Here is a 25,072-nt window from a genome sequence, read left to right on the forward strand (position 1 = left end):
AAGCACAAAGAACCCATTTCCAGGAGCAGGTGCAGAGTAAAGTAGAGGGGAGTATCTATTCCGTTGTCTGTGGTTTCCTCTCTCTGTCCAGGGCACAGCTTTTCAGAGACCATCCCCTCCTCCCTGACTGTTACTGTCAATATCATTACTGCTATTACTGAACCACAGACACAGAGAAGAGAGAATTTACTGCAGTTTCAATTCGTTCTGAATCCTTCCAAGACTGCAGTATTGTGGGAGTGAAGTCAAGGCCGCTCTGCCCTTGTATTGCTGCTGCTCCGCTCAGGGGCTTCTCACTGTCAGCCTGCCCTGGGTCCTTAAAGCGGTTCCTCTGATACCATTCCGGGATCCCTGGGAATCCATTCACCCCCCTCTGGAGTCTGGCTCATCTGTCCATGCCCTTCTGGGAGTGATGTCCCCAGCACATCTTGACCACGGGGATGGGGACAGGACAGTTGGGAGAGGGTCTCTTGCAGGTGGCTCAGAGGACTTCAACTGCTCGGGCCACCAAGCTGAAAGGCCTGATGGAGTCACCTGGACCCTGTCTGGCCTGTACTCTGGCTTCAGCCTCCTCTGCTTTCTGCAACCTGAACCCATTCACGGGGTTTGAAGCACAGGTTTTCCAGCCTGTCCCTCCTCTGCAGAGGGAATTCCCCAGGCAGGCCCCCCGACATTCCTGGGGAATCCAGCTGTGGATCCAGTTGGTGTTCACTGATGTAGCTTAATGACAGGTCTATCTCCTCTCCTGGTTGTGCGGTCTCCATTGAGGAGGTCAACACCCAGAAACACTAAAACATCTTTCTCTAGAAACAGGTGAAATATGTATTGCATTTCAGATCCCTGCACAGACAGCAATAAGCAGTTTCAGAGCAGGTTTTTATTGCTCTTACAGGCTCTGAAGTAGGCAAAAATGGCATCAATAAATCCAGTTATCAACACCATCTTTTGTTGCCCAAGAAATTTCCCTGAGCTGGAGTCCAATCAGCTGAAGTTTTGACAGATGTTCACTCTGCCCTCCCACCTCACTGATGGCCTCCACCCTGAAGGTCCTTTGCCCTCTTTGGGGGTCTCCCAGGGACTGCTGTTCCTGAGGCTTCCTGGGATCAATGCCCTCCAAGCCCTGCTTTCATTCTCAAAATCCTACAACCGTGGGAAGGAAACAAAGCAGAATAGAATTGGAATGAATCCTCTCATCTCTGTGTCTTCAGGAAGCTGTGCTTACCCTTTATCTTTAGTCTCATTCCCAGACCCTATATCTGAACTGGTGTTAGTACAGCCCCTGAGTGCATTCCATATTTATGGATGAGAGATGACATGAAAATTGATATTTTGCAGCTATTTTCTCCCCCATTATTTCCTCAGAGGCAGAGAGGCCTCAGCCAAGCCTGGGCTTCAAGGCTCTCACCTCACCCCCTCCTACCTCACCTCCCTTCTCTCCTTCTACAGCCCAGCACACACCCTCCGCTCCTCAGCCGCTAATCTCCTCACCGTGCCTCCTTCTCGCCTGTCCTGCCGTTGACCACCGGCCCACGTCATCCCCCTGGCCTGGAATGCCCTCCCTCCCCACATCCGCCAAGCTAGCTCTCTTCCTCCCTTCAAGGCCCTACTGAGAGCTCACCTCCTCCAGGAGGCCTTCCCAGACTGAGCCCCCTCCTTCCTCTCCCCTCCTCTCCGTCCTCCCCCTCTCCATCTCCCTCACCTTACCTCCTTACCTTCCCCACAGCACCTGTATATATGTATATATGTTTGTACATATTTATTACTCTATTTATTTATTTTACTTGTACATTTTTATTCCACTTATTTTATTTTGTTAATATGTTTTGTTTTGGTCTATGTCTCCCCCTTCTAGACTGTGAGCCCATTGTTGGGTAGGGACTGTCTCTATATGTTGCCAACTTGTACTTCCCAAGCGCTTAATACAGTGCTCTGCACACAGTAAGCGCTCAATAAATACGATTGAATGAATACTACTTTCCTGTCAGCCTCTCCAGCTCCTCCACAATGCCAACCCTAACGCCCAAGACTCCTGGCTCTTACCCTAGGTTAGGAAATGGTCCACATCCCTCTCTCTATTATCACTGTACTAGAGATGTACTCAGCCCCGTGCACTGCCTAGGTGCTCTGGTCTTCTCTGGAGCACTGGACACACCAATGTGTTATGCACTGCATCTTCCAATAGGACTGGGGCCAAGACTCAGCCACAGGAGGTGGATGCTGTGCCCTTATAGAGAGGAGAAGATGCAAATGGGGCCCCTCAAGCTCTGATTAAAGCCAGCACGGCCCCTGTCCCTGCAGCTCTGGGAGAGGAGCCCCAGCCCCACTCTCTGTGCCGTTCCCTTCCTGTCTCCAGAACAGACTCCACAGTCCTCACCATGCAGTCTGCCCTCAGTCTGCTCTCCATCCTGACTTTGCTCCAAGGTATTTGAGGAAAGACATGAGAGACGTGGATAACTTTTTTTTGTTTTTTTTTTTTTTTTTTTTTTTTTGTGTGTGTGTGTGTCTGTTCTCATGATCCACACTGTCTCTGTGTTTGCAGGTGTCCAGTGTGATGTCCAGCTGGTGGAGTCCGGAGGAGACGTGAGACAGCCTGGGGGGTCTCTGCGCCTCTCCTGTAAAACTTCTGGATTCTCCTTCAGTGATGGCTACTATATAAGCTGGGTCCGCCAGGCTCCAGGGAAGGGACTGGAGTGGGTTGCATCTATATATACCAGCGGTACTAGCACATACTATCCAGACTCTATGAAAGGCCGATTCACCATTTCCAAAGACAACGCCAATAGCCTGGTTTATCTGCAGATGAACAGCCTGAAAACTGAGGACATGGCCCTGTATTACTGTGCGAGTGACACAGTGAGGGAAACAACATCCCGAGGCTGTCAGAAACCCTGGGAGGATTCATGGGCTGCAGCTGATTGTGGGGGCAGAGCAGCAGAAACCACAGACAACTGCCCCAGCCTGTATTTCCCATCTCTCAACTCAATGATTACTAAAAATTCCTGAAAATTACATGATCTAATATTTGATCACCCCCTCAGCCTCACATAGGCACAGTTGCAGAAGCCTGGTGGGAGACACCAAGAATAGGGAGCAGAGAGCAAAGGAATGGAGGAGAACTCAGGTCAGGAGAGACTGGATTCATGGCATGTTAAAAACAAAAAAAAATATTTATGCACCACAGAGAAAAAATGTATTCACTTAGTCCAGAAGAGGATCAATAGACTCTCAAATAGCAACTCATGGGAGCTACTGAGGGAACCAAATTAGCAACAGTAACTGGTTAAAAGACCTAAAGCAAATTTTACAATAAACCACAGTACTCTGCACACCGTAAGAACTCAATAAATATGACAGATGGATTGATTACTGTTGCACTTGTCCATAATTCAGTTTTGATTCCCAACTCCCCCAGACATAGGAAATACCCACTTAGCTGTTTCCCATGCATTCAGACTGGCACCAAGGTTCCTTTTAGCCCCAGTAGTATTCATTTACAGGTAATAGCTGGACAAGAGAGAAAGGCCTTCCTCCTCTGGAACATTTTGAATCTTTCAGGTCCCTCCCTCTGAAATACCACAGTCTCATGCCCTTCTCTGGAATTGGCTAATGTCATCATGTGGGCAGTCTCTCCCAGGTGATTGACATTGATGTCCTGGAGTTTCCCTTGGGCAAGGCTTGGTAGACTGCAGCTGAGCTGCCAGTTCAGGCTGCACTTCAACTACTCCAGGCTGTCAACTGTCGGGTCAGACCACTGCACGGAAGCCTCAGTGGTTTTGTGAGCTAGGTGCAGTTGGGGCCACATTTGCCATACCTGACCCTGGGCTGGAAGTTTCTGGGGAAGACGTGAACATGAACACGAAATCCTGGTGGCTGCTCCCCTCCCTGAGGGCAGCTGCCCACTGTAAGTGTCTGTGAGATTTCAGGAAGGGGGAGATAGGGAACAGATCTCTGCTGTGTGGTGTTCAACATGTCTCTCCTTGTTCCCAGGGGTCCTGTCTGAAATCCAGCTGGTGGAATCGGGCTCAGGAGCATTGAAACTCTCAGAGACCCTCAGACTCTACTGCGCAATTTCGATCCTAGCTAGCACTAGCCCGTGACACTGGATCCAACAATCCCTTGGGAAGAGCCTCAAGTGGATGGTTTTTATAGGTCATAATGGAAGCACTGACTCTGAGCCATCTATAAGGGATAGAATCTCCATCTCCAGAGACAAGTCCAAGAACAAGTTCTCTCTGCTGCTGAGCAGTGTGGCAGCCACAGACATGGCCATACATTACTGGGCCAGACTCACAGTGTGGGGCAGCGAGTGCGAGCCCAGACGCAAACCCTCCCCTGCAGGGGGGTCAGGAGGAGGCTGGGCAGCAGGGGGTGGCTCAGGACCCACTGAACTCCAGGAGACCAGTTCCAGGAGCAGGTGGAGAGAGAGGCAGAGGAGGAGTTTCAGTTCTAAATCTAAGGTTTCCTCTCCCTGCCCTTTGCACACCTTTCCCTCAGGGGCCATCATCTCCTTCACCAGTGCTGAACTGCTGAGAGAGAGAGAGGGCAGCATTATACCCCTGAAAGTGTGTATTTTAAGGAAAGGCGGCCATTACTATGGGGATTATCAATCTATTCATTGCCCATCTCTATTCCTGGGACAAACTTCAGAAAGTTCACCATTGGGTTGGGCCAGTGTGGTATTAGGGGATTCTCAGCTCCAGAATCCAGGGGACTCACCCCACCCCACAGGTCCTGCATCCCCACCCAAACCCACACCTCTTCCTATGCCTAAATGTACAGTCCCAATCTCCAGCTCCCTATCAATCCCTCCCTGATCTGCACCTGAGATGGAGAATGTCCCTACTGCAGAAGTGTGGACCAATTCCTTGTCTTCTCAATCATGACTGTCTTGGACAGGGAAAGTTTGGCTTATGGTGAATGCGTCTTGGCATGGAGATTACAGAATGGGAAAAGTTGTTTCTCACATCAGGAAAGGATGCATGGTTTAAATTTAAATACATGATAGCAAAGCTTTAGCCACAGATTACGATGTGAATACTGCTATGTGACCGATTTGCCCTAAGAACTGAAAACACTTTGGAACTGTAGTAGGTTTCTCCAACTGCAGTGTGTTCTGATACCATTATGACCTTCTTTAAAGTCTATTTACAGTCCCTGACTTCCCCTTCTAATGCCCCAGGGTGTTGGAGCATTCAGGTCTGAGAGGCAGCATCTTAACTAATGCTTAGTACAGTGCCTGGAACATTGTACGTGCTTAACCAATACCACTAATAATAATAAGAAAGAGTTCTCAGAGGACATATGTGGATTGGTTATCTTTTGAGGTTTTGAGTCTCAGAGGGTTGAAATTCAACATTCTTACTTTCCCCAGTCACCAGTTTGATTCTTCCCACTAGTATAAATGTCCATCCTTTCCTAGCCACCTCAGACTCCCCTGCTCTGGTGCTGAATGGAAGTTCAGGGTGTTCTTTTTTCTGCAGCAGAGGATGGGAGACAACCCCAGGAGAATGCTGCTGTGCCTTTATAGGGAGGAGGAGATGAAAATAGTGTCCCTCCAACCCTGATTAAAGCCCATGAGTCCCCTGTCCCTGCAGCCTTAGGAGAGAAGCCCCAAACCGGCTTTCTCTGCCATTCTCCTCCAGCTCCCAGAACTGTCCCCACAGTCCCCACCATGCAGTCTGCCCTCAGTCTGCTTTCCATCCTCACCCTGTTCCAAGGTAATTGAGGAGAAACATGACCAACATGTGTAACTGATGCGTGTATATATGTGTATATAACGTTTTCATGACCTGTGTTGTCTCTGTGTTTGTAGGTGTTCAGGGTGATGTCCAGCTGGTGGAGTCCGTGGGAGATGTGAGACAGCCCAGGGGGTCTCTGTGCCTCTCTTGTAAAGCCTCCAGATTCTCCTTCAGTGATGGCTATTTTATTCATTCATTCATTCAATCATATTTATTGAGAGCTTACTGTGTGCAGAGCACTGTACTAAGCACTTGGAAAGTACAAGTTGGGAACATATAGAGACGGTCCCTACCCAACAGTGGGCTCACAGTCTAGAAGGGGGAAGACAGAGAACAAAACAAAACATATTAACAAAATAAAATAAATAGAATAAATATGTACAAATAAAATGAATAAATGAATAGAGTAACAAATATGTACAAACATATATACATATAGACAGGTGCTGTGGGGAGAGGAAGGAGGTAAGGTTGGGGGATGGTGAGGGGGAAGAGGGGGTGAAGGGGAGCTTGGTCTGCCAGGCTCCAGGGAAGGGGCTGGAATGGGTCACAGCTGTAGAAACCAAATATGTTAGCACAGGCTATGCAGACTCTGTGAAGGGCCGATTCACCATATCCAAGGACAACACCAACAGCCTGCAGATGTACAGTCTGAAAACCGAGGACACAGCCCTGTATTACTGTGAGAGTGACAGTGTGAGAAACCACACCCTGAGGCTGTTCAATAAATGTCTTGGAAGTAGGGGAGAGTACTAATCTGTCAGATATGAGGAGGGAAGGTGTTTCAGGCCAGACACATGATATGGGTAGGCGGTTGGCAATGAGATGGATGAGATCGAGGTAGAAGGAGAAGCTTAGCATTAGCGGAGTGAAATGTGCCGGCTGGGCAGAGCTGGGATCAAATGGCAGAGCTGGGATTTCAACTCAGGTCCTTCTGACTCCCAGGCCTGTGATGGATCCATCAGGCCTTGCTAATTCCCATAATCACTAATATCACATGATATTCAATCATTGCCTTAGCTGCCTCATGTCAAAGTTGGCAACAGATTAGCAAAACTTGCATCTGAATAGGTGTAACAAGGAGCCTAGCAAGGGAAGGTGTCAGGAGGGGAGACAGGCCTCAGTGGGGGGCACGAGAGGAGGATCTTTGTCCCCCAAAATTCATCACTCATCTTCTTTCAACCAGGTAACTGAGACCCAGAGAAGTTGACTTGCCCAAAGCACTCAGTACAGTGCTCTGCACACAGTAAGCACTTAATAAATGTGATTGAATGACTGATATGATGATGATGACATTTTATTAAGCACTTACTATGTGCAAAGCACTGTTCTAAGCGCCGGGGAGGTTACAAGGTGATCAGGTTGTCCCACAGGGGGCTCACAGTCTTAATCCCCATTTTACAGATGAGATAACTGAGGTGCAGAGAAGTGACTTGCCCAAAGTCACACAGCTGACAATTGGTGGAGCTGGATTTGAACCCATGACCTCTGACTCCAAAGCCCATGCTCTTTCCACTGAGCCACGCTGCTTCTCTAATATATGTGTAGAGCCAGGATTAGAACCCAGATCCTTCTGATTCCTAGGCCCTGTCCACTAAGCTCTGTCCACTGTCCAGGCTCTGTCCACTGTCCAGTCTCTGTCCACGAGGCCACGCTGCTTCCCTGGGGAGAAAGTGTCTGTTCTGGAGTAGAGTAGGTGTAATAAATGGAGGGATGGGGGTCAATGCAGGAATGCGCTGGGCAGGGACAATATTGAGCTGAGAACTAAGAAATGAGATGTCAATGAGGGTCTTGGTTATGGGGAGAGAGCAGGGGAGGAGTTCTAGATGCTAGGTTTCATTCATTCATTCAACTGTATTTATTGAGCACTTACTGTGTGCACAGCACTGTACTAAGCACTTGGGAGAGTACAATACAACAATATGGTAATCAACCCGGGGAAATTGGCTGGACAAGTGGATGTATATGACTTTCCTGCTCAGTGTGATATGGAAAGTGTACTTGCAGATCATTTTAAGTGACTGCATTTTGTTGTCATTATTTAATAGCTTGACATTTGCTACAAAAGCCAAGAATTCCCTGAACTCTAATAGTAATATTGCTAAATCCTCTTCTTGAGGTTCTCTCCCACCTACATTGATAAATGTTTATTTTCTCATTCCAGACAATCAGTCATTCTGGGAAGGAGAGTATCCACACTACTATTACTTGACCAGCAGCAGAGAGAATCAGTCAATGAATCAATCATGTTCATGCTTACTGTGTACAAAGCACTGTACAATGCACTTGGAAGAATACAATATAACAGACACACTCCCTGCCCACAGTGAGCTCACAGACTAGAGGGCTTATTTAAGGTACTCAGGAATCAGAAATTTTATGAGGTGAAATCCCTGCCTTTGCGAAGTTTTCAGTCTAATGGGAAGGCAGTTAGTCATGAATGGATATATATGAAATTGTTCAAATAGTCCATGATTACACAATGTTCTGAAATGAATAAGGAGTGTTAGTGACTGCCCATTTAGCTTATTAAGAAGGAAATTCACAACGGGAAGTCCAGTAATGTCAGAGGGATTCATTCATTCAATCGTATTTGAGCACTCACTGTGTGCACTGTACTAAGCGCTTGGGAAGTACAAGTTGGCAACATATAGAGACAGTCCCTACCCAACAGCGGGTTTGGGTCTCTGAGAAGTGAAATGATTAAAGAGTACCCTGGTGATCACAGGTATTTTATTCTCAAAGATTGCTGTTGCTCCTGGAACTGATCAAGTTCCGTACTCTTATTAGTGTTGATCAGGGCCTCCCGACAGGGAATGTTCTGGGCCTTTCTCTCTGAAGCTAAGGGTAGGGACTTACCCCCAGGAGGGGGCTGCTGTGGCCTTATAGAGAGGAGGAGATGCAAATGCAGCACTTCCCCTCCTCCCCCTGGCCCAGATTAAAGCCTGGACTGCCCCTGTCCCAGCAGCTCTGGGAGAGGAGCCCCAGCCCCACTGTCTGTGCTGTTCCCCTCCTGCCCTCAGAACTGTCTCCACAGCCCCCACCATGCAGTCTGCCCTCTGTCTGCTTTCCATCCTCACCCTGCTCCACGGTAATTGGGGAAAGAGGTGACTAGCATAGATAACTGGTGTGTGTTTGTGTGTGAATGTTGTTATGATGCATGCTGCTTCTGTGTTTGCAGGTGTCCAGTGCGATGGTCAACTGGTGGAGTCCGGGGGAGACGTGAGACAGCCTGGAGGATCTCTGCGCCTCTCCTGTAAAGCTTCTGGATTCACCTTCAGTAGCTACTGGATGGATTGGGTCCGCCAGGCTCCAGGGAAGGGGCTGGAGTGGGTCTCAACTATAAGTGGCAATGGGGGCACCATATACTATTCAGACTCTGTGAAAGGCCGATTCACCATCTCCAGGGACAATGCCAACAACCTGATGTATCTGCAAATGAGCAGCTGAAATCTGAGGACATGGCCCTATATTACTGTACTAGGCACACAGTGCGGCGCCTTGAGTGTGAGCCAAGACACAAACTCTCCTCTGTAGGCAGTCAGGAGGAGGCTGGGCAGCAGGGAGCCCTCAGGACCCACTGAGCACAAGAAGCCCAGTTCCAGGAGCAGGTGGAGAGCGAGGCAGAGGAGAGTCTGCTCAGTGTCTGTGGTTTCCTTTCCCTGATCCACAGGTTGCTCCCCAGGGACCATCCCTTCCTCCTTGACCTCCGACCAACATTGCTCTGAACTGCAGATATGAGAGGAGATGATTCTTATTTTCATTCAGCTTCAGTGAGAACACTGTTTACTAAGAGTAGATTAAGTCGGTTCCTTTCTGTGGAACCATGGATTAGAACTTTGGATAATGTAAGTCAGCTAGCTATTCGTCACAGCCCCAGAGTGATCTCTGGAAAATGGTTTGTAGGCTACAATAACTCAGACTAATTTGCTCCCAGTTTGGTGCATGTTTCTTGAACTCAGGAAGAAGTGAAGTAGCTGTCTGCTGCTTTCCTCCTTGCTGCTCCCCAGGTCAATTTCAGGCTCCTCTTTCCTCCTCATAGCTACAGGCTGAATTCCAGGGTCAGAAATAAGAGAACCAGGATCTTCCTGTGACCACTCAAGGGGTTACGTTTATGTTTGTTTTAATGACATTTGTTAAGTGCTTACTATACTATACTATAGTGCTTACTATACTATACTATATGTTACTATTTTTAGACTGTGAGCCCACTGTTGGGTAGGGACTGTCTCTATATGTTGCCAATTTGTACTTCCCAAGCGCTTAGTACAGTGCTCTGCACATAGTAAGCGCTCAATAAATACGATTGATGATGATGATGATGTCAAGCACTGTTCTAAGCGCTGGAGTAGATTAAAGTTAACCAGACCAGACAGTCCCTGTTCCATACAGGGCACCCAATCTAAACAGGAGGGAGAACCGGAAAAGTGAATGTCTTGGTGTTCTTCCAGGACCTGGATGGGAAGAGTGATTGCTACCCTTCAGTGCCCTGTTTCCATTTCTCCCTTCTATCAATTTAGGGAATCTGCCTAAATAATAATCATTTCTCCCTTAGAATCAAAATATCCAAGCATCTGCTTCGAAGACAACTTTCCTTCTCCTGCTAAGGGTGGACCAGGCTGATCTTTCTGATGCTGTGGTCTCCCCAAATGCACACAGCGATGCCATTGCTAGGAGACTGGGCTTCACCACGTCTGTAAAATGTTTCTCTGCCCTCAGCTTGTAGGCCCCCATTTGGGGGCAGCAGTAGCTTGGGTATCCTGTTACCCAGCAAGACTTTGGGCATCTCTCACAAGATGACTATATGATTTGAGCTGAAACTAGGATTTGTGACATCATCACCAATTTGCACTCTGTCACTTTCCCTTCTCTTCCAGATGACCAAGATAACTGTGGGGGTGGGGTGCAATTTCCAGGAATCTAGAGTATTAAATAATAATAATGATTGTATTTGTTACGTGCTTACTATGTGCCAAGCACTGTTCTAAGCACTGGGATAGATACAAGATTATCAGGTTGTCCCACATGGGACTCACAGTTTTAATCCCCATTTTACGGATGAGGTCACTGAGGCCCAGAGAAGTTAAGTGACTTTCCCAAAGTCACACAGCTGACAAGAGGTGGAGCCAGGATTAGAACCCACAACCTCTGACTCCCAAGCCCGGGCTCTTTCCACTAAGCCACGCTGCTCCTCTAGTTCAGGGACCACTCACTCATATCCCTCATATCCCTACTGGATTTCTGTAGCAGTCTCCTCAGTGGTGTCCCTACCTCCAGCCTTCTCAGTTGGTACTTCGGTCTTCTACCAGGATCATTCTTTTTAACATGTGCTTCTGTGTACATCCCCACTCCGCAGTTCTCAACAGCCTTCAGTAGTTTCCCATTCCCCTGCACAACAAGTAGAAACCACTGAACACTTGATCTTAAGGTACTCTAAAAGCTCTCTCCTCCCCTGCCCCCGAGTTATCCACTCTTATCCCACTATACCCCAGCTCACACTCTATATTCCTCTCAAGCTGATCTAGGCATTGCCCTCTTTTTTGCCTTTCACATCCAACCTCTTGCTCAAGCCCTTCTTCCTGCTTGAAACCTGACACCCTTTTCAATTCACCAGATCACAGCTTTCCCAAACTACAAAGCCCTTTGGAAATCTCTCCTGTCCTCAGAGGCTTTCCCTGATTCACTTTTTTTCTCTCCAGGTTACTGTCTCCCCACTGGATACTCAACATTTATAAAGCCAGCACTACCAAAAGTGATCCTGTGATTACACTGACTTGCTTACCCTATCGTTTAAGCACAGCCTATCTGAATCTCCTACCTGTTATTGGTTCTTTAATGTCTGTCTTCCTGCTAGATTAAAAGATCCTTGGTGACAAGGATATTGCCTTCTGACTCTCTTGTATTCTTCCAAGTTCGGGGGTTTGCACACAGTATCCACTCAATGAGTAATATTGATTGAAGGATTGTATTACACTCAGAGTGTCATAGGGCCCAGAGGGAAAGCCATTGTCATTAGGTTTTGACATTCTGAAAATCTGTCTGTTACAGACTAAATAAATGGTGGTTCCATGGTTAGGTAACGTTCACGATAAATATCTATCAATATATGACTCTTGTCCTCACAAAATATCACTGGAAATGCAAGTCGTAATTGGTATTAGAAAAAGTGAGCGCTCTTCTCCCAGGAACTACTAGGTCCACAATTAGCAGAGGGAACAATCCCTCTGTCTCCAACCAACCTTGCTTTTCACAGCCATCTCTGATGATATCCCCAGGGTTCTGACAAGTCCTTCTCTCTCAAGCTGAGGGCAGGGACTCTGTCCCCAGCAGGTGACTGCTGTGCCCTTATAGAGAGGAGAAGATGCAAATGGGGCCCCTCCAGCCCTGAATAAAGCCAGTAGGGCCCCTGTCCCTACAGCTCTGGGAGAGGAGCCCCAGCCCCACTGTCTGTGCCATTCCCCTACTGCCTCCAGAACTGTTGCCACAACCCCCACCATGCAGTCTACCCTCAGTCTGCTTTTCATCCTCGCCCTACTCCAAGGTAACTGGGGGAAGATCTGACTAGTATGGATAACTGATGTATGTGTGTATCTGTGACTATTTTCATGTTCCATGCTTTCTTGGTGTTTGCAGGTGTCCAGGGTGATGTCCAGCTGGTGGAGTCTGGGGGAGATGTGATACAGCCTGGGGGGTCACTGCGCCTCTCTTGTAAAGCCTCTGGATTTACCTTCAGTAACTACTATATGAGCTGGATCCGCCAAGCTCCAGGGAAGGGGCTGGAGTGGATTGGTGTGATACGTAATGTAGCTAATTCACAAACTACAGAGTACGCCGCATCAGTGAAAGGCCGATTCACCATCTCCAGGGACAATGCCAACAGCCAGCTGTATCTGCAAATGAACAGCCTGAAAACCGAGGACATGGCCCTCTACTACTGTGCAAGAGACACAGTGAGAGAAACCACATCCTGAGCCTGTCAAAACCCCTGGTAGGATTCCTGGGTTGCTATGGGCCAGAGGAATGGAGCAGCAGAGACAACAGCCCCAGTTCAAGATATCTAAGCTCCTTATACAGAGTCCCTGATTCCTGAAAAATCCTGAAATTTCCAGTGATCAATATTCAAAAAGTATGAAATATTCAATAGAAATGGTTACCTTTCCCGACTCTAATTAAGGAGGCTGTAACTCTCCAGTCCATCGTTAGTGACATTTTTTGAGAATTTACTGAGAACTCAGCTTAACAATGCACTTAACAATGGGACACCATAGCACAATCTGAAAACATGCTCAAAGAGCTACAGCGTAAAGGGAGAAGCAGTCTATATGGTAGAGGGAGGACGAAGCAGGGTCCAGACCTGGGACCAGCCCTACCTGAGTTGTAAGGAACCAGAAACTCTGCTTCCCTGGTCACATTGCCCTGGTGCTCTTATTGTAGCTGTCATGGCTGTGCCTTCAATGTCACTTGGGGGACATCTTTCCTGCTTCATCTCTCTTATTCTGTCCATTGTCTGTTGTCAACTCTCCCTACCTGTGCTTTGGTCTGTTAGCCCCTTGGGGGCCACAGATCACAACCACTTATCATTCATGCATATTTTTTTTAATAAAGTGGTTAGTACACACAGCAGATACTTAAAACCACTGAATTAATTAATTATTAACTGCTTCATGAGGCATCCCAGCAGCTAATTGCATTGACCAAGCCATGGTCGCCATCCTCCTGGGAACTGCTGGAATTAGCTCAGGTTGTAGAATGCTCGCTTAGCATGTGAGAGGTAGTGGGATCGATACCCGCATTCTCCACTTCTAAATATTTTAGAGAAGCAGTGTGGCTTCCTGGAAAGAGCACGGGCTTGGGAGTCAGAGGACGTGGGTTCTAATCTTGCCTCTGCCACTTGTTTGCTGTGTGACCTTGGGCGAGTCACAACTTCTGTATGCCTCAGTTACCTCATCTTGTAAAATGGGGATTAAAATTGTGAGCCCCACATGGGACAACCTGCTTACCCTGTATCTACCCCAGCGCTTAGAACAGTGCTTAGCACATAGTAAGTGCTTAACAAATACAATTATTATTATTATTCCCTTACAGGTATCCAGTCAGAGGTTGTCCTGACATGGTCATCTGCAATGCTGACCCAGCCCAGACAGTCCCACAGGCTGCATTGTGCTGTCAGAGGGCTTGACCTGAACAACACATAATAATAATAATAATAATAATAATAATAATAATAATAATAATAATAATAGTATTTGTTAAGCACTTACTATGTGCAAAGCATTGTTCTAAGCGCTGGGGGGATACAAGGTGATCAGGTTGTCCCACGTGGGGCTCACAGTCTTAATCCCCATTTTCCAGATGAGGGAACTGAGGCACAGAGAAGTTAAATGACTTGCCCAAAGTCACACAGCAGACAATTGGTGGAGCCGGGATTTGAACCCATGACCTCTGACTCCAAAGCCCGTGCTCTTTCCGCTGAGCCATGCTGCTTGGATGAATTGGATCTGACAGGAGCCAGGGAAAGGGCTAGAGTGGCTAGTCACTTACTATACTTCAATCAATCAATCGTATTTATTGAGCGCTTACTGTGTGCAGAGCACTGTACTAAGCACTTGGGAAGTACAAGTTGGCAGCGTATAGAGACGGTCCCTACCCAACAGTGGGCTCACAGTCTAGAAGGGGGAGTAACAATTACTAAAGTAACAATTACTAAAACCAGGCCATCCAGGATCAATTCACAGCCTCCAAGGACAGCTCCAATTTCTATTTACAAATGAACAGACTCAGGGCTGCAGACACAGCCATGAATTATTGTGCGAGGTACAGTGAGGGGCAGTGAGTGTGAGCCCAGACACAAACCTTTCCCTGCAGGGGGTGCTCAGAATCCACTGAACACCAGCAGTCCAGTTCCAGGAGCAAGTAGAGAGCAAGGCAGAGAAGTAATGTCTGTTCAGTGTTTGCGATTTCCTCTCCCCGCCCAGCACATAGCTTTCCCCCAGGGACCATCCCTTCTTTCCTGTCTCTGACTTTTTTGCTTTTAAACTTCTGAGATAAAGATGGAAGAATGATCCCCTTTAAGGGAGCAGTTTCTGCATTATCAATTCATTCATCGCACATCCCAATTCCTCAGACAAACTCTGGAAAGTTTGCCATTGGGCTAGGCCAGTGTGGAATTAGGAGATTCTCAGCTCTGGAATCCAGGGGATCATCTTGGACAGGGAATCAATTGATCAGTGGTATGTATTGAGTAGTCACTGGATGTAGAGCACTGTATTAAGTGCTAGGGAAAGTACAATACAGCAGAGTTTATAGGGTTTGTTAGGCATGTTCCCAGCCCACAATCTTCAAGAGGAAGGTTTGGAGTGTGCTGAATTCATTCATTCAATTGTATTTACTGAGCACTTACTGTGTGAAGAGCAATGAATTAAGTGCTTGGAAGAGTACAACACAACAATAGACGCATCCCCTGACCACAACGAACTTATAGGCTAGAGGATGTCATTATGTAGAGATGACAGAGTGGTCAAATTGTTCCTCACATTAGGGAATAATTTTTGGTTTTAATTTAGACATGAGATAATAAAGCTTTAGCCATAGATTGTGATGTGGAAATTCCTCTGTGAGTGATTTGCAACAACTGAAAACAATTTGACACTACTCTTTTGACTAGATTTACTAGTGTGTCTTTTTCCTCTTGGTTTCTCAAACTCCAGTGTATTTTGTCTCCAATGTGACCTCCTTAAATGTGTAGAGATATTCCCTGACTGCCCCTCCTACTTCCCCATGGTGTCTGAGCTTTCAGGTGAGCAGCAGAACAGCGTTCAGAAGATTTATGTGGATTTGAGCTTCAGAGGGGTTTTTTCTACCACTTTTGATTTACCCAGTTGCCAGAGATTCCTCTCAACCCAAGTGATGTTGATCCTTTCTTAGCCACTTCAGACTCCTCTATTTGAGTCCTGATTGCGTGCTCCACTAAGTCCTCTTTTCTGAGGCTGAGGGCAGGGACTCACCCTCAAGAGGTGGCTGCTGTGCCCTTTTAGAGAGGAGAAGATGCAAATGGGGCCCCTCCAGTCCTGTTTAAAATCAGCACAACCCCTGTCCCTGCAGCTCTGGGAGAGGAGCCCCAGCCCCATTGTCTGTGCCACTCCCCTCCTGCCCCCAGAACTGTCCCTACAGCCCTCACCATGCAGTCTGCCCTCAGTCTGCTTTCCATTCTCACCCTGCTAAGAGGTAATTGGGGAAAGACGTGATAGATGTGTGTGTGTGTGTATGTATGTGTGTGTGTGTCGGTTCTGATGATCTCTAATATCTCTGTTTTTGCAGGTGTCCAGGGTGATGCCCAGTTGGTGGAGTCCGGGGGAGACGTGAGACAGCCTGGGGGGTCTCTGCGCCTCTCCTGTAAAGCCTCCGGATTCACCTTCAGCAACTATCACATGAGCTGGATCCGCCAGGCTCCAGGGAAGGGGCTCGAGTGGGTCGCTCTGATTTATACTGATGGGAGCGGCACCTACTATGCAGATTCTGTGAAAGGCCGATTGACCATCTCTAGGGACAACGCCAACAGCCTGGTGTATCTGCAGATGAACAGCCTGAAAACTGAGGACACCGCCCTGTATTACTGTGCAAGAGACCCAGTGAGACAAACCACATCCTGAGCCTGTCAGAATCCCTGGGAGGATTTCAGGCTTGCTGCTGGCTGGTGAAGCAGAGCAGCGAAGACCACAGACAAAAGCCCTGACCTGGGGCTTCCCAGCCTCTCACACACAATCACTGATTCCTGAAAATTCCAGTAACATCAATCAATCCATGGCATTTACTGAGTGCTTACCATGTGCAGAGTTCTGTTCTTAGCACTTGGGAGAGTACAGCATATAATATTCAATAACAATGTTTAGTTTTACCAGTTAAAGGGCTAATTCTGTAGTCAATCAGTCAGTGGTATTTGCTGAGCACTAACTGAAAGCTGAGCACACACTTCAATCAATCAATCAATTATATTTGTTGAGGGCTTAATGTGTGTGACGCATTGTACTAAGAGCTTAGGAGAGTACAGTATAACAGAGTTGGTAAACATGTTCCATGTTCATAACGAGCTGTCTAGAAGGAAATGGAGATGTCAATATCAATAAATTACATTTATATAATTTAATTTATGTAATACACACACACACACCCCTCCCCTGCCTCCCCCCTCCCCACTTTGGGGCTGATAAAGGGAGCAAATCCAAGTGTGAGGTTGATGCTGAAGGGAGAGGGAGTAGAGGAAATGAGGACTTAGTTGAAGAAGGCCACTTTTAAGCCCTTACTCTGTGCCAGGCTCTGTACTAAGCCCTGGGGTAAATATGAGCTAATTAAATTGAAGACAGTCCCTATCCCACATGGGGTTCACGATCAATTCCCATTTTACTTCACATGACACAGGGAAGTGAAGTGACTTGCCCAAGATCACACAGCAGACAAGTGGCAGAGCCGGGCTTAGAATCCAGATCCTTCCAACGCCCAGGCCCATGCTCTGTCCATTAGGCCACAATTCCGTGTGACTTGGGGCAAGTCATTCAACATCTCTGGGCCTCAGTTTCCTCACCTGTAAAATGGGGATCCGATCCCTGTTCTCTCTCCAACTTATACTGTGAGTCTCACGAGGGACAGGGACTGATCGTATTGTCTCATTTATACTCTAGTGCTTGGCACAGAGTAAGTGTTTTAACAAATAGCACCATTATTATTATTATTCCCTCCTCTAGCATCTTCATTTTCATAGCTCTCAAAAACAGCCTCCCTATCAGAGAGATCTATAATTTCATAATGGAACACTTTCCATACTTAAAGGTAAGTGGGCTCTGGACCACAGTTCCCTGGGCTCCATCTTCCAAGAACTGTAGGGTATCAACAGTGCCTTGCACATAGTAAGTGCTTAATAAATGCCATTATTATTATTATTATCAAGGAGGGAATTAAATCTGGAGGAAGGGGACAACCAGGCCCTGGAGTCTTTACTGCTTCATCTCTCTTTTTGTGTCAATCACCAAACTACCCTGCCTGATTATTTGTGAGCCCCTTGGGAGCCAGAAAGTGTGTTTATTTCCCATACACTTATTTTTTCCAAGGGCTTAGTATAGAGCTGCGCATGCTGTAGGCACTTAAAAAATACTGCAGAATATATGAACAAATGAATGAGATATCCCAGTGGGGAATTGCATTGACCAAGCCATGGTCAGCATCCTCCTGGGAACTGCTGGACAGAGGGATGGAGATAAGATGTGGAAACCCTCTCCAACAGTTTGCCTTCCATTTCCAGTTACACACCCCGGTATAAAGTCCTATAGACCCTCCTGCAGTAATTACCAACCTGCAACCCCAACCTGACTGGCTGCCCTTTCCTATTCACTTTAGCCTGTTGTGGGACAGGACTTCTGACTCTTCTCTCAGTGAGGCTTCCCAAGTGCTTAGTATAGTGCTCAGCACACAGTAAGCACTTAATATGATTGAATGGCTGCCAGCCACCCCCTTCTTCCTGCGGAGTCCTCTTCCTCTCCTGGCCTGTTTCTCACTCAACCTTGTGATCTGTCTCATTCTGGCAGCAACACTGACTGTGCTTTGTTCCCTGGCAGCAGGAAGAACCAGGACGAGAACCCAAGACTCCACAAGCAGAGACGTTTGCCCGGCAACTAACAGTTTCCCCAGAGAGATTTGGATGAAAAAGGGACTTTCCACATCAAAATCTCTTCCAGACATATGCCCAAACCCACATCTATCCATTCACTGCTTCTGCCCTTCATCCCACATTCCACCAACACCCTTAACCCTCTGCTGGGGAACTTTCCTTAGATCCATCTGTCTCCCTCCCACAGCCTTGGACCCCTGCAGACTCTCCACACCCAGTGTCTGACCTCCTTCCCAGGGAGGGCTCTGCCTGTCTGGGAGGGTCTGCCCCCATATTCATGCTGGGCTCATTCATCACTGGGCGGGGCATGCAAATCCCACAGCTCCAGATTCCTCTTTAATCCCTCCCTTGACCCCACAGACCAGGTCCTGGCCCAGCTCAGGGACTCCCTTTCCAACCCTGACCCTGGACTCCACTCCTCTCTGCTCCCAGCACCATGATCTCCCCAGCCCACATCTTCCTCCTTCTCACTGGACTCTCCTGTGCGTTCAGGTTTCCACCCCTGTCCTCTTGCCCCTTTGCCCACCCTATTCCAGTGATGGGAAAATCAGTCTCCATGAACATTAATCCTCTCTTCTTGATTCCCTCCCAGGTGTCCGGTCAGAGGTTGTCCTGACACAGTCCTCCTCAGTACTGGCCCAGCCTGGACAGTCTCGCAAGCTGCAGTGCGCCGTCAGTGGATTTGACCTGAGCAGCTACTACATGGGTTGGATCCGACAGGAGCCCGGGAAGGGGCTGGAGTGGCTGGTCAGTTATTATAGCTCAAGTTATGAATACTACAACCCAGCCATCAAGGGCCGATTCACAGCCTCCAAGGACAGCTCCAATTTCTACTTACAAATGGACGGACTTACAGCTGCAGACACGGCCCTCTATTACTGTGCGAAAACCACAATGTGGTGTAGTGAGCATGAGCCCACACAAAAACCTTCCCCTGCAGGGGGTCAGGAGGAGGCTGGGCATCAGGGGGTGCTTAGAACCCACTGAACAGCAGAACCCAGTCCCAGGAGCAGGTGGAGAGCAAAGAGGGAGCAGTAGAGGAGTGTGTGGTTCCCTCCCCATGCCCAGCAAGAGCCACCCCCAAAGCCAGGCTCTTCCTTCCTGACAGTGTGACTGCCATTGCACTGGGCAACACACAGAGAGATTAAAGAATTATTTCCAATTCCATTTTGCCCTGTTTCTTGCCAAACCAGAAGGACTGGGAGATTGAAGTCAGAGTGGAGTACCCCCAGGCAACATTCACCTGCCCTGGAGGCTTTCATTTGGGAGACCAATTGGCAGGGTTTTTTTGGAGCGGGGTGGGCATTTGTTAATTGCTTAATGTTTGCCAGGCACTATACTAGCTAATTAGGATAGACACAGTCCATGTCCCACATGGGGCTCAGTTTTCATCACTATTATGCAGATGAGGTAAATGAGGCATGGGGAAATAAAGTGACTGGACCAAGATCACACAGCAGACAGGTAGCTGATCCAGGATTAGAAACCAGGTCCTTCTGACTCCCAGAGTCGTGCTCTTTCTACTAGGCCAGACTCTGGGCTGCCTAATTGGAAATGAATTTCTCCCATTTGAGGAAGTTGAGAGGGGGGTTTGGACATCCATCTACCCCTCCCATCCCTCCTCCTTGGGATCCTAGGAGATGATACCTGGGCATTGTCAGTCAGCTTGGCATTCACAGGGACCTGGGAGCAGAGTCCACTGACAGGGTTGGGATAGGGCGCAGATGAAAAAGGGGAATATGCAACCCAATTTCACCCTTGCATCCTGGGAGAGACATAGACCAGAGCTGGAATAATTCTCAACATCCATCAGCAGTTACTGAGGAGCTACTTTAGGTAGAGTACTGTTCTAAGCACTTTGGAGAAAAAAGCAGCATTAGTAGACATGGTCGCTCCCTCAGTAGGCTGGAATGAATTACTTCAATATTTTATAGATGCATTTATGTCTATATCTTGGTTCCCGATTAGGTTAGCTATAGCATTTATTCCACACTGACTGTATGCCCAGACCTATGCCTCGGCCCAGCCAAAATGTACCCATACTGGCAGCCTACTGGGTTGGACTGATCATAGTATTTCTTCAGTGTCCATGGTGGGGACTGTCTATAGTTACAATTTTTAAAACTCCGGGGTCTACGTGCTTATATATTAGTAATAATTTCCTGCTTTATCACAAATCTACCCAACATTTTTACCCCAAATCCAGCCAGGACCTAGCCCCAGTATTCCGTGTCCTCAGGTTGTCCACCTCCATGCATCTTCCCTCCATGTTTCTCCCTGTCGGCTCAGACCTCAGGGCTGAGTCAGACATAGTCATCCTCACATTGTCAGTTACTAGACAGGCAGGAGCTGGTCTTGGGATCAAGGGATTGTGCCCAACACATCTTCCTCAATTGAAATTATGTTCTTCTTTCCATCTTCCTGTCTCAGACTTGGAGCTTAAAGACTTTCAAAGAGCAATTTATTCAAGCTACTGAGGGAACCAAACACCGCAACAATTGGTTAAAAAGTATAAAGTACAGTATAAAACACAGACTTTCCTTAATCTTGCACTTGGCCATAATTTAGTTATGATCCCCAATCCCCCAGATACAATAGAAATCCACTTAGCTGTTCTTACAGACTCAGGCCAGACACAAGCTTCCAGATCCCTCTTATCACATACAATAGCAGAGCAAGCACAAGATGCCTTTCTTCTCTAGAGCTTTTGAACATTTCTGCCTCCTTTTAGTCCTTGCTACCTTCCCTGAACCCTTCCATAGCATTGGCAGAGCTCCATTTGATATTATCAGGTGGCCAGTCTCTCCCAGGTGATTGGCATTGATGTAAATGAGTTTTCCCTCAGGCAGGCACAGGGAACCTGAATTGCCAGTTCAGTTTGCACTTCACCTATTCTAGGCCATTAACTGTCTGGACAGACCATCTCATGGAAGCTCGGGTGTTTTGTGAGTTATGTAGAGTGGGTGGCATATCTGTCATACCTGTAGTTGGTTCTCATTTTATAAAATGGGGCTCCCAGAGGTGACCTACCCACATCCATGACAGTGACTGGAAAGGTCCAGGCAGGATGAAGGCAGTTAGTGCTTGCAGGGGTCATATCTGTCTTTAAAGACTATCTCTTTGTCTTTCTATTTCCACACAGCCTCAGTTCAGTGACAGCAAGCCCTCTCCTGACTGCTGCCCTGCATAATGTCATGGTCTTCCAATAGTTCATGCTATACTACCTTGTTAGAGACAGTGCTTTGCAGTGTTTTAATATCATGGATTATCTGTTTGCACTCATGTGTCTCATTTGGGTTTACCACCCAGCAGACACTTGTGCACTCTGGTAGCACCCATTCTCCTCACATGTCCACCCTGGGATGCAGTGAAGCTTCAATATCATTTTTTATGGTATTTATTAAGCACTTATTATGTGCCAAGCACTGTATTAAGTACTGGGGTAGTTACAAGATAATCATGTTGGACACAATCCATGTCCCACATAGAACTCGTAGTCAATCTCCATTTTACAGAAGAAATGACTGAGACACAGAGAAGTTACATGACTTGCCCACAGTATCAAAGCAGACAAGTGGCAGAGGTGAGATTAAAACCCAGATCCTCCTGACCCCCAGGCCTGTGCTCCATCCACTAAGCCACACTGCTTCTCATAGGACATCTGATTACCTGTTATCATCACAATCTCCATCAATCTCCCTAATCCGCCTTTCTTCATTCTCTGTTTGATCTGTCTCTCTATGCCTTGTGGTATAGTGCACTGCTTAAGTCTCAGACTTTGGAAGCCTGGTAGTTTGAACAGCTTTCCAGGTGTAGCCTGATGCACAACTTCAGTTTTCTTTAGGCTTCATTGAGTCCCTATTTGTCTGCTGACACTAAAGTACCTCATGATAATCTGAAGATTTAGACATCAGCACACAGCAGCCTCTGATAGCCTGCTGAGTTGGTTGTGTTTCCCCAGTAGATGTGAAATATTTTGACTGCAGCTTCCATATCCCTTGGTGCACATTCAACATGGAGTATGACATAAATTGAACAAGACCAGCATGACAGCATAGTCCTGCTTTACTCTGATGGTGGGGAAGAAAGCCAGCAAGGGTACCTCCCCAAACCCTCTTCTATCTGACTTATCGAGCACTTTGACCTTTTCTTAGTCTCTGTTTTCCCATCTGTGAAATGGTAATATTCCCACAGTCCCTCTCAAGTGGGTCACAGGGAAGGAGAGAAATGTTAGTAGGAATTAATGGGGGCATAAGCCTCCCAAAAGGAACCCCAAGGAGATGGTGGGATTTCACCTCAGAGTCGTGCAGTTTTTAAGTACAGCCTTCCTTGGTCAATTCATTTTGTGTTGTCAAGAAATTCTCAGACAGTGGAGTCAGGAGAAGAGTTGAGGGCTAAGGCAGAGAAACTTTCCCTCTCTCTGTCCCTGAACCATAGGGTAGACAACCCCAAGTGAGAGACTCAAGAAAAGAATCCTCCCCACCCACCCTCCCCTTAATAACCAGAATGGGAGTCCCCCATGCAAATCTCCCCCAGCCTCCTAGGTTAAATAGCAGCCCCATGCTGTGGAGGGTCAGTCTCTCTCCTGAGCCTGGGCTGAAGGTCTCTGGGGAAGACGTGGTTTCCAAGGTTCAGAAGAACATGAAATCCTGGTGGCTGCTCCTCTCTCTGTTGGCCACTCCTTGCTGTGAGTGTCTGCAAGATTTAAGAAAGGGGAAGGTGGGGAGCAGGTCTTTGCTGTGTGGGGTTCACTGTGTCTCTCCTTTTTCCTAGGGGTTCTGTCTCAGATCCGGCTGGAGGAGTCTGGCCCAGGCGTGGTGAAGCCCTCAGAGACCCTGACACTCTCCTGCACCATCACCGGTTACTCCATCACAACCACTTATTCCAACTGGTACTGGATCCGTCAGCCCCTGGGGAAGAGTCCACAGTGGTTGGGGTATATATATTATGATGGAAGCACTAACTATGAACCATCTGTAAAGAGCCGAGTGTCTTTCTCCAGAGACACATCCAAGAACGAGTTCTCTCTGCAGCTGAACGGCATGACACCCGCAGACACGGCCGTGTATTATTGTGCAAGACACACAGTGAGGGGCAATGAGTGTGAGCCCAGACACAAACCTTCCCCTGCAGGAGGTCAGGAGGAGGCTTGGCAGATGGGGGCTCTCAGGACTCACTTGGTACAAGGAGCCCAGTTCCCAGAGCAGGTGGAGAATGAGGCAGAGAAGCAGTTTCTGTTCAGTGTCTGTTGTTTCCTCTCCCTAACCAGGGCACAGCTTTCCCCAGGGACAATCACCTCCTTCCTGATCCTTGAAATACATTGCTCTGAGCTGCAGAGCAGAAAGGAGAAAATTCTCTTTTCCATCCAGCTTCAGTCAGGACATTGTATGGTAAATGGATACTCTCCATGTTGGTCTCTTCCTGGGAAACCATGTATTTGGACTTTGGATCAATCAATCAATCTGTGTTATTTATTCAACATGTATAGTATGCAGAGCACTATACTTAATGCATGGGTACAGTCCTTTAGACTGTACTGTAAAGAAACATATCTGTTAATTCTGTTGTACTGTACCCTCCCAAGCACTTAGTACAGTGTTGTGCACATAGTAAATGTTCAATACCACTGATTGATGATAAAGTACAATAAAATCGAGTTGGTAGGCATCACCCCTACCCAGAGGAACTTACAGTATATAGGGGACTACAGTTGCAGACATCAAAATAAATTACAGAGGAGGATAATCTTGGTGAATAGTTTCCCATAACTTAAAGCCTGATAGGTCAATTTTGGTTAGTAACTGAGCACTTGTAGATCCAGATTATGGGACATCATACGGTTTCTCAACCATTTCTCAACAGCCTTAAGCTCTAAGTCTTCTGGGATGCTTAGTTCAGACAGCTCCATGCTGGGGATGTGATTTGCGTAAGCGACTTTTGCTTGGTTTACAAAGTTGCTGAGAAGGCTATCAGTTCTACCAATCCCAAGGTGAAGAGGTTGAATTATGGTCCAACATGGAGTATGCTTCCCTCTCCCCCACAGTAATATGATGCACTCTGACTCCATCATGGTACCCACCTCTGGGGTGCTTCAAGGAAATTTCCAACTCCCACTCTCCCAGTATTGCCCCCATCTCTCCAGATTAGTCAATCCAGTAATTTCAACTATGATGCAGATCCATCCACAGGCATTTAAAACTGTCAGCTTGATATATCATCTTGAAGGATTTCATCTGAATAACATGCTAAGCATAAAATGCATTCCTCTGCTGTGGAACCCATGTACTTCCACAAATAACTGGACATGCCTGGTGCTCCAATAACTTTTTGCCATCCCTTGTAGTCCTCTGGTCTCTCTTTATACCACCAATCACAGGGAAGCAGAAGGGCCTAATGGATAGAGCAGGGGCCTGGGAGTTAGAAGGACCTGGGTTCTAATCCCTACTCTGTTACTTCTCTGCTGTGTGAATTTGGGCAAGTCGCTTATCTTCCCTGTGCCCCTGTAAAATTGGAATTAAGACTGTAAGCCCTATGTGGAACAGAGACTTTGAACAACCTGATTAGCTTGTATCTACCCTAGCACTTAGAACAGTTTTGGCACATGGGAAGCATTTAACAAAAACCATCATTATTATTATCATTACTACTATAGTGTGCAAAGTAAGTGCCTAGGAGA

The 25,072-nt window shown here is 47.2% G+C and overlaps 6 gene segments (V, D, J or C); all 6 read left to right on the forward strand.

Annotated features, from left to right (window-relative positions):
- Nucleotides 1-2,315: 2,315 nt before the first annotated feature.
- On the forward strand, nucleotides 2,316-4,097 carry LOC119936567. The segment is given in 4 exon segments: nucleotides 2,316-2,421; nucleotides 2,540-2,878; nucleotides 3,728-3,901; nucleotides 3,988-4,097. Coding segments are annotated over 4 exon segments (669 nt in total).
- A 4,686-nt stretch (nucleotides 4,098-8,783) lies between these two features.
- LOC119936568 lies at nucleotides 8,784-9,322 on the forward strand. The segment is given in 3 exon segments: nucleotides 8,784-8,829; nucleotides 8,920-9,215; nucleotides 9,276-9,322. Coding segments are annotated over 3 exon segments (389 nt in total).
- A 2,891-nt stretch (nucleotides 9,323-12,213) lies between these two features.
- LOC119936674 lies at nucleotides 12,214-12,709 on the forward strand. The segment is given in 2 exon segments: nucleotides 12,214-12,279; nucleotides 12,372-12,709. Coding segments are annotated over 2 exon segments (384 nt in total).
- A 3,192-nt stretch (nucleotides 12,710-15,901) lies between these two features.
- Nucleotides 15,902-16,387, forward strand: LOC119936688. The segment is given in 2 exon segments: nucleotides 15,902-15,962; nucleotides 16,056-16,387. Coding segments are annotated over 2 exon segments (378 nt in total).
- A 2,418-nt stretch (nucleotides 16,388-18,805) lies between these two features.
- Nucleotides 18,806-22,431, forward strand: LOC119936569. The segment is given in 3 exon segments: nucleotides 18,806-18,878; nucleotides 18,989-19,300; nucleotides 22,361-22,431. Coding segments are annotated over 3 exon segments (429 nt in total).
- Nucleotides 22,432-22,902: 471 nt separating this feature from the next.
- LOC119936570 lies at nucleotides 22,903-24,317 on the forward strand. The segment is given in 3 exon segments: nucleotides 22,903-23,083; nucleotides 23,170-23,532; nucleotides 24,259-24,317. Coding segments are annotated over 3 exon segments (603 nt in total).
- The last annotated feature ends 755 nt before the right edge of the window (nucleotides 24,318-25,072 follow it).

The sequence above is a fragment of the Tachyglossus aculeatus genome, chromosome 14 (assembly GCF_015852505.1).
Source record: "Tachyglossus aculeatus isolate mTacAcu1 chromosome 14, mTacAcu1.pri, whole genome shotgun sequence".
Classification (NCBI taxonomy): Eukaryota; Metazoa; Chordata; class Mammalia; order Monotremata; family Tachyglossidae; genus Tachyglossus; species Tachyglossus aculeatus.